At 49.1% G+C, this 9,842-nt stretch overlaps 1 protein-coding gene across 2 annotated transcripts in view; it reads right to left on the reverse strand.

Annotated features, from left to right (window-relative positions):
• LOC111146653 (KH RNA binding domain containing, signal transduction associated 3) overlaps positions 1-7,443 on the reverse strand; it is a 185,097-nt gene extending 177,654 nt beyond the window's left edge. Inside the window, exon 1 of one of the 2 annotated variants that reach the window (XM_022502292.1) lies at positions 7,284-7,443. In XM_022502292.1, coding sequence (XP_022358000.1) covers positions 7,284-7,371 — 88 coding nt within the window. In that variant the 5' untranslated portion in view covers positions 7,372-7,443. The remainder of the gene's footprint in view (positions 1-7,283) is intronic. The other variant, XM_022502293.1, reaches the window with a different exon arrangement.
• Between the last annotated feature and the right edge of the window lie 2,399 nt (positions 7,444-9,842).

The following is a 9,842-nucleotide window of genomic DNA, read 5'->3' on the forward strand; positions in this document are numbered from 1 at the left end:
GGCCACCACTAAGGAAGCTTCCCAAGAATGAGTCTGTCCTTCAGTATTTCCTGCGCTGGAAAACTAAACTCATCCCAACAACAAAAAACCACCCTGAAAACTGAAACTACAAGATTAAGTTATTACAGGTTTTGCATCTGGAAAGTGGTGCCAGGACACATCGGTCTCAGGCCATCGTGTAAAAAGAGCAGGTAACGTTTACCAAGCACCTGTCATGTGTTAGACACGTACTCGCGTCATGCCTGAAGCAACAGCCCAACAAAAGAGTGTACGTGCTCCTGTGTTAAAGATGGAAAACCGAGGCTCCCAGAAATAAGTAACGTGCATAGGCTCCGACTACAAAGTCTTCCCCTCCCATAATCCCACGGCCACCTCTGGAGCAGCTCTTCCCTTATTAAGTAACCCTAGTTCCCATGTAAATGCCATCCGCCACACCTTCCACACTGCCACTGTCACAAAGCTCCTGCCCCCTTTGGTCAGGCCACCGTGTGCCCCTCTGCACAGCACACAGTCCGCCCTCCCCACACACCACCGGGCTGATACTGAACAATGACTCTGCCGAGCTGCTGCGTGGCAGAGAACTTCCCATGGAAGTCCAAGGTGAAACTCCAGCCGCAGGGGAAGCTTCCAGCTCTGCTGGTGCTCACAGGTGAGCTGTCTGTTGTCTGGGAGGCGGCAGATAAGGACTTGAATCCTGGTTTACCACTTAGCTGTCTGACCTTAGGCAAATAATTTGTCCTTCATGCCCTCACTTTTCTCACGTGTAAAATAAGGTAAAACGATTTACTCTTTTAACACTGTGAGAAAAATTAAGCACAATAACACACATAGAGCATCTAACCCAGGAAAAGTTCTTGATAAATGGTGACTGTTACCATTAGCAATTACGAGGCAAGGGTAGTCAAACATCCTCCCCACGAGCCCACTGGCATCAGAGAGCCAAAACCATTGTCTGTGAGAATATGTTCTTTTATGTTCTTGGCACTCTTTTCCCCCCTCCACTTTTTGAGCCTATTTTTAGAAAATGGAGAATTTCTAAACATACAATAAACTGACTAAAAATCCCTGATACCATCCTTTCAACCAAATGTTTCTGTGACAAATATTAAAATATAAAGAGCTTTGTGCCTCTGAGAGGTTCCTTCAAGACAAAGAGCCATTGTCTTAGTGACTTTCCACAGTGACAATTTTCCTATTTTCTCCCTGACCACTGAAATACTCATAATTAAGAATCCTTACCTTGAATGCCTACTGAAGACTGAGAAGTGCTGCTGGAGAATGTAGGGAAAAAGTGAACTTGACTTTTTGTAAAACACATTTTAGGGGGACCGCTTTTAAAAACTCATCATCAGCAGTGGAAATTCCTAAATGGCTTCTACTATAATAAAACTTGTATTTAAAAACAACATCGACTTCCATCCTTTCATCTACTTTTCTTCAAGCATCCTATCAGAACACTGCAGACTCAAAACTTCAGCCTGATTTTTGAAAGTTGTGCGCCTTGACTGGGCAAGCTGCTTTACATTTTTGAGACTCAGATGAGTCATTTGGAAAAAAACAAAAGAGTCAGGCAGGGGATGAAACCACCTGCCTTGCAAGATCTCTGTGAGGGTTAGAGACAAAGCACAGGAAGCACCGGCACCAAGAGGCCCTCCATTTCGCAGCTTTCATCATCATCATTATCCCCAGTGCTTAGGAACACATCTACTTTTTGGTAAAAAATAGAAACCAGTCTATCTTCCCCCAGTGAGAATGATGACAACAAGCAAAAGGGTCTTGTGCTATCAGATCCGCTGTGGGCATTCAGTCTGCAATCCCGGTTGCTCCCCTGGTTTGGCGTGTCTGTCTGACCTCTGAGTTGGAGGATTAACTCCTTCGGGCAAGAAGGCTTCACTGCCATGTAACGAGGGCTGCAAATTTCCGGGTTTAGTCTGTCATTAGGAATTTAGGGAAGGAGAGCTAATTGTATTAGAGCATATTGGCTTAATAAATTCCTTAAGAAGAAGAAAAGTAAATAAACGTCTGGTGGCAAGCAGACCTGCTAACATCTCCTCACGTCTCCTGGAGAAGAGCCCCGCAGTCCCACCACATGCAAAGAGCACGGGGGCCTCCTGCTGCTGGTCCCACACGGCATCCCACTCAGAGCCTCTTTCACTGTATCTGTGCCCAGGTCAGCTGCCCTACCATGACAACACTCTGAGTCTTCCACCTCTGTGAAAACTGCAGCACAACACTGAAAGAAGGCAGGAGTGGAGAGATCTAAGAGCTCCATGAGGTTCTCAAGACCAAGCCATGGAAGCCCAGGCCAGCTACCCAGAAGCTGACACTCTCCCATGGAAGACAGGTCCTAATAACATGGCGCAAGGATGATCACACCATAGAGGTAAGCACCACCTGCTCTGGGAAGAAATGGGCCACCTAAATCCATTCGGGGGGAAGGATATGATCACAGGAGATCCCTTAGAGCACAAATTCCAAGGGCAAGCTATAAAAAGGGATGGCATGTAACCGGGCTTTCAATCCCAGCCCAGCCATGAAGGGACCCTCTCCCTCTGTGGGCCAGTGTGGTTCAGGAAAGAACAAAGCTTGTACCTTCACTGGGACATTTTGCAATGTCCTGGGTAACTCACTTTAGTTGTTGGAGTCTCGATTTCTGCAACTGAAAAACTGGACTAGTAACATCTACATTTCTGGGCGGTTACAGTATTCACATTACAGACATGACCCGGCACAGAGAAAAACCTCAAATATGTCCCTAGGCTGACTAAGTTAAACCATCTAGTCACTCGGCACTTCAAAAGGACAGCTGAAGGACAGTTGAAGACTTTCCTTAAGAAAGAAGAGGACATCTCCACACTTGACACTCACTCTCAGATTAACACATGTGAGCACACTCCTTTCTCAGGAGCAGAGTCTCCCTTGTTCTTCCCTTGCCACCTCCACGACTCAGCCCAGGACCTGGCATGGCAGCTTCTCCAGCAACATGTCACTAATGACCAGATACCAAAACACTATCACGCACCAACCGCTGGATCACTTCAAATCATAGCACGCTCCACAAAACTCAGAAACAGCATCCCCTCCATTTTCTTACCAAAAAAATGATTAAAAATTCTGAAAACCCTAAGAAAAACAATTGAAAACTAAAAAAACCACAGCCTCTTTTGGATGAAACAGAGAATCACACACTACATCTAAATATAATTCTGCAATTTCCATTCTCCTTCGTCTCTCTTACTCCACACATCTGACAATAGTCAAGCAAATCACACACACTTTCCAAAAGGGGTCACCAAAAAGGAAACATTAGCCATCAGGTTTTGTTGAACAAAGAGACACGGCACATCAGGCTAGTAATGATCCTCCCCTTATACATTTTTGCCCCTCACACATATCCTGAATAATGCTAAGAGTACTGATTTTAGAGAAACTGATGTAAGATGAAAAATTATTATTTTGAAATACCAACAGACAACTTTATCAATCTGGACACAAACAGACCAGCTTAATCTTGAATCCTCTGCTACACTTCCCCTGTAACCAACCACTAAATATAACTTGGCAGTGAATCAGCCACCAATCCATATATTATATCAGATAATTAAAAATACAGGGTTATGTAATCTTATTTAATGGTTACTTGGCTTGGATTGAAAACCATCCAAAGCAGTACCAGAGAGCTGGATTAAATTATAATGCATAAGACATTTCTAAAGATGTTTTTATGTAAGAGTCAGCACATCCCCTCCTAGCAAATACAATACAAAACATGGGACGCTACTTTCATCTCCAATTAACCTCCTTGGCAAGAACCGGCAATGTCAATTCTCTATAGGCATGGAAGTGGGGGAAGGGGGTGGTACCAAAGCCTATCTTTTTTGATTCAGTTTTAACATCAAGTAAACATTAACCATTATATTTGGTAGAAAAATGAAAGTACTCAGTGTTTAGGGGAGAGGGGGAAGGGAGCTAGTTAGCCTGAGAAAATAAAAAGAAAGTCAGCAACTAATGCCATCATGAAACACAAGGCTGGAAAATGTGTAAGAGCTGGACTATACTAGCTTGGGAGCACACATCCTGATGTCATCCCAGCTCAAGTTCTTCCTTAAAGATTATTAGGAAAAAAAAAATAATTCAGCTAGGAGGTTGATCAATGTTTACAACTACTGATTTTTTTTTTTTAAATGGCAACATCTCATTTATAAACTGTTTCATTATCATAATGTGTTGATTACAAAAGTAATAAACGGGTCACAGGAGGGCTTTAATGCAAAAGTGCCTCTTGGCCAGAGCATTAAACCACTAGATAAGTACAGAATGAAACTTTTTTTAAAAATCAAGATAAGTCAACCAGAAGCAAGCATATTAATGATATTGATTTCTGCAGGGTTTTAAATAAGTATGTGTGAAGTAGTTTATTCTGTCTTTGCAGGAAGACCTAAGTAGCAAGAACAATGGCTTTAGGAGACAGAAGACCTGAGTTCAAATTATATCTCCGTTGCCCACAAGCTTGCATAACTGGGTTCCTCAGGTGCCTCCCCGGAAAAATGGGGACACCAGTGTCTACCTCACCAGGGTGCAAGCATGAGACAGGAACTAGACATCATGTACCCTGAAGAGACTTGGAAACTTGAACACACTCCATGCAAACATGAGGTATCGCGTTCACTGCTGACCATCGTCACTGCACAAGTTACTGCCGGAACACTGACACCAGTATAGAGATTCAGAATAAACTCTGAAAAATAACAGTTTCTTTTCAAGGCAAAGAGTCAAAAATACTGTTAAATGAGAATAAAAATACTTTTCTGTAGCCAATAACAAGACGCTTATCAGATTCAAAATCAAAGTTTTCTAATAACCATTCAGATTCAGATTTAAGATACTATTTAGAAATGCACTTGGATCGGGCTCTCTGCTCAGCGGGGAGCCTGCTTTCTCCTCTCTCTCTATGCCTGCCTCTCTGCCTACTTGTGATCTCTCTCTCTCTGTTTCAAATAAATAAATAAAATCTTAAAAAAAAAAAAAAAAGAAATGCACTTGGGAGTTACATAATTAAGCATGATTAATATTTTAAATGATAGGGCTTTGCTTTCTGGATATCAACTTATGATTTAAGGGGAAAACATGCTTGTCTGAAGTAATCTAAATTAACAGTAACAAGAGCATCTCAGTATCACCTTTTCCTTCTTTCACATAACTGTTCAATGTGAAAAAAATGTACTTCTTACCCAAATTACATTCTTTATGGAAAAAGTAAGGTAATCAGATTCAGCATCTAAAAAAATACTAAATGGTAACATTGTCCAATATCTGTTTCAAGTAACTAGAGGCCATTAACACTAGTAGAAACAGAAACCGAAATAATTTTGAATGCATTAGCAACACAGTACTATAACAACATGGCTCAGAGAAAAAAAAAATTCTTTCAAAATAACTCATTACACTTCTGTTGAGCTGTTTCCTTAACTGAGTGAAACATAACTTTGTCAACTTCTTTATTTAAAAAAAAAAAATGGACTGGATTCCACAGTCTAGAATCTTTCTAATGCCATTGATCTCACACAACATACAAAGAAATTTCTTTCACAGAAATGACAGCCCGGCAGGCAACAAAAGATCTATTTAATCATAAAGAGCAAGGAGTAGAAACCTAAGTGCAGAACCGTTCAGAAGAGCATGGGAATAAACTGAAAATTCTTTCTAATTTAAGAATGTAAGCCCATTACTTTTCCACAAGCCCAACTTATTAAAGAAATAAAAATAAGTCTGCAAATAAAATAAAATGGGAAAGCTCTGAAAACCAATTTCTATTCAACAATTCAAATGGCATGCATGCTTAAATTCTTGGAGACACTGAGTCTCTCCACTACCACCATCAGTCGACAACACACCCTACTCCGAAGAACTGGTTGAAATAGGCAAATGCTGGAGGCTGCTGTTTTAAAATATAGACATCTATATACAAATAGAATATGTCTGCCTCATCTTTCACTTCCAACAATAAAAGAACCAGGGCCAGCATTAAGATCAGCAGACCCGATTTAACTCGGGGACCACAAACTGCCACTTCATGGAGTGATTCATGCAAAGGGTAACAGATCTAACCAGATACTATTTCTGCCATCACTCAGAGAAAAAAAGAACACCAGTGGCCCCCAAACCCAACTTTATCTGAAACATGGATTAACAGATACAGAAAGAATTGAGGACTGTGCCTGGGAAGGCAGGCTTGATTTACCTTCCATCCCAGATTACTCAAGAAGCTGGAGGAAGAACAAACCAGGAAATACTGTCCTAGGTAGGCACGTCTCCATATGTCCCTGTATCCAGGTGCCCTGTACCTCCCAGGGCTGTTCACACCCTGAACTGGCTGAGCAGTGCTGAAAAGCATAGGCAGCAAAAGACTCCTTGCCCAGTCTTCCCAACCCCTAGCCAGCCCCCAGTGAGGGTGACCCACCCAGAGCTTCCCAAAGAGAAGACAGGCAAGCCAAGAAGGGCGCAATTGCGTGGGCCTCTTCTCCCCTACCAACCCTTCCAAGGCCAGCTTGCAATCCTTGGCTGGAGCTGCCCCCACCCCTTCCCAGGGAGGCGGACCACGCTGCCAGGGTGGCTAGCCTCGGCATGGGAGAAAAAGACGGATAGGAGAGGAACTGGGCTCTGCTACTAGGACCGCGAGGTCCCTCTCCTCTGAAATGCACAGGGTCTGACCCCAAACCTCCCCCAAGGTCCTCAAACTTCACTAACAATCCAAGCACCTGTTCCCTTCACCTCGTGTGCATTTCTGCCCCTCAAATCCTTCCATTTTGCTCCAGCTCTTTCTTCAGTTCCCGGGACAAACCAAACATACGAGGATCCCCGAGTCCCTCACAAACTACCCTCCAATGAGATCATTCAACCCCCACCCTGCCACAGCGCCCAGATGTTCAACGTCCTCTACCAATAAGTTTCCCTCGGGTATCTTCGAGTCCCCAAAGATCTTCAAGTCTCATCCGAACGCCCCAACCTTCTGCCCCCCGCCAAGCCTCCCAAAGGCACATCTCTCTTTCCCCCCAGGTATCCCACGTTCTCCCAGGTCCCCACCCAAATGCCCCCAGATTACTACCTGGGTCCGCGCCCGCCTCCCCAGGTCTATTTCTAGCCAACTCCACAGGTTCGCCTACCCAGAGCCCGGCATTTCTACCCGCTCCCGACCCTCCCCAGTCTCCGAGCCCCCGGCCACCACTCCCCCGGACCCAACGGCCGAGGGCGACAGTTAACGGCCAGCCAGCGTGCGCCCTCACCTTGGTTCACCAGCCGCAGAGCGTGCGTGAAGGAGGGGTCCAGGGAGTCCTTCTCCGCCATCAGCTCCGGCAGGTACTTCTCCTCCATGCTCGCTGGCCGCCGGGCCCGGGACGCCGACGCGCGGCAGGCGAGCAGCGGCGGCCCCGCAACCCCTGACCCCGCCCGCGCCCCAGCGGCGCGCAACCCGGGCCAGGCGCGGCGGCCGGGGCGCGGCGGAGCCAAGCCCGGAGGTCGGCCCGGCGGAGGCGGCACGAGGCGAGCGTCGGCCGCGCGGCTCCGGTCCCCCGGGGTGGCCGCCGACTGCCCCGGGCTGGCGGCCGCTGTTGGGACGCGGCCCCCGCAGCCCCGCAGCTGGTCGAGTAGGAGCGGACGCGGGCCGGCGCACTCAGGCGGACCCTCGGGCCGGGCCGGCGGGGAGCTCGGCGAGCCTGAGGCAGTCCCTGGCGAGCCCCGCCAGCCGGCGCCGGCGCCCAGCTCAGCCGCGACCCGCACGCCGCGCGCCGCCCCGCGCTCTCCGGGCCGCCGCGCGAAGCGCCCGGCCCGCCGCCCCGCCCGCCGCGCCTGCGCCTGCGCGCCGCTCCCGCGCCCCCCCTTCGCCGCTCCCGCGCCCCCCCAGCCCCGCCCCCGCCGCCCGCCCCCGCCGCCCGCCCCGCCCCGCCCCGCCCCGCCCGCCGCCTCGGGGGGCCGCCCCCAGCCGCGCCGCTGTCCTCGGGGAAGGGCATCCCGGTGCCTCCAGCCCTCGGGGCGCTCTGCTCCAGCTCCGGGGGCGTGGGGGAGTCCCGCTGTAGGGTAACGGCGCTGGCAGACGCAGAGGCCGGGAAACTGAGGCCCGGAGAGGTCGGGCGCCTCGCCCAAGGTCACCGGGCGAGCGTTCCCCGGAGGGGAGACAGAGGCCTGGCCGGGAGAGCGGTCAGGGCGGGGAGTCCGGGCTCGCCCGGCGGGCTCTGGGGAGAGGCAACCGGGCGAGCCGCCCTGCTCTTTATAAGGCTCTCAGGACTTCCCTAACTTATTTCGCTTTGCTGTCCCCTCTTTGCAAGGAAATAAGGCGGGCGCGCCGTCCTTCGTTGGCGCCTGGGCTCTGGGTGCCTAAAAGAGGGACCCCAGGTACCGAGGTCCGTTACATAAAAGCGCGTGCCCTTCAGGGCATCTTTGTCATCCCGACTTGCCACCGGCCTGTCTTTCTCTTCTCCCATAAAGAGCTGTGACTGGAGGAGAAAGAGGGAGACTTGCAGGAGCCTGTCCCCTCATGGGGAGAGTCCTCTGGACACACGTGGATGCTGATGTCTTAGGTCCCCTTCTGCCCCCTTCCCCAACAGGCCCTCCCTCGGGACGTTTTCAGGTGTCCTCGGCATGTGGAGTAAAATGTCCCTGAGCAAGCCAAAGACTCCTGAGTCTGTCCTGCCTTTCCCCGGCCAAACCCCATCCCCAAGTCCTGGCCTCAAGGTCACCTTCCCTGGACAGCTTTCCAAGACTTCCTCTGCAAAGCGGTCAAGGCACCGTCCCCCCCTCCCCTCCCTCAACCTGCGCTGGTCAGCCCTGGCTCACAGCTATAATTCTGTTTCCAGGAGACCCTGAGCATCTCAGGCGCAGAGCTAGAATTTTGTTTTGCAGGGAGGGTCCCCAGCATCTGGTGCCTTTGGGACAGGTGTGGGGGCACCAGAAATGTTTGTTGAAGGAACAGACCAGTGGAATGCCAATCCTGTGGCCAGCTGCCTGGGGCAGATCTTCCTCCCAGGCTCATGAAGGCCTCCACAGCCAGAGATGCTGAGAGTGGAAATCAAGGATCGCTAAGCTGCTCTGAGTCTCAGCCCCAAGCACTCATGCACAAACACCCCATCCCCTTTTCCACCCCTAGACTGCAGTGCCTCCCAGCAAAAGTGTCCTTTCAGAGTTCCCAGAAGGAATGTTCATGTCTCTCTTCATTCTGAACTCTCAAGAAGCAGTCAAAGGGTAGGTTAATTTTGTAGCCTCTGAGACCCCCACAGCCTGGATTTGCCTTAATGACTCTCCTGCTCATGAGACCTACCTGTGTGCCTCAGTCTCCTCGTCTGTAAAGGAGAGATGAGAATCCAGATACAGATACAGATACAAATGTGGACCACATCTCCAAAACCAAGGTTAAGCCAGCAGCCCTTGGGGACACTGGGAAGGATTCGTGGGGCTATGTTTTCTCTTAGAGCATTGGAAAGGAATGCACATACCTCCGGCTTCTGTTCCTGCATCACAGGACCTACATGCTAGGGCGTGTGTCCCTGATGGCCACACTTAAAGGGTGGAAAGGAGAACGGGTGTTCTGGGATATCGGTGAGCCCCAGGGGAGGAGAATGGGGACCAGATGCTGGACGCTCAGCAGCCCCCTCATCACTTGGTCTTACAGCCTCCTTTCCATTCAGGCTCTCTGCCCAGGTAACTGCCCACACTTTGAGTAATTGCTGTTTTCATTAAGCACTTACTAAGGGCCAGGCTCTTTCATTCACTATTTTCAGTTTTCCCAATGACCTGTAGGGAAGATATTATTTATCACCACTTATAAATGAGGAAACTGAGGTTCAGAGCAG

Source organism: Enhydra lutris, unplaced genomic scaffold (genome assembly GCF_002288905.1).
Source record: "Enhydra lutris kenyoni isolate GAN:26980312 unplaced genomic scaffold, ASM228890v2 scaffoldscaffold14, whole genome shotgun sequence".
NCBI lineage: Eukaryota > Metazoa > Chordata > Mammalia > Carnivora > Mustelidae > Enhydra > Enhydra lutris.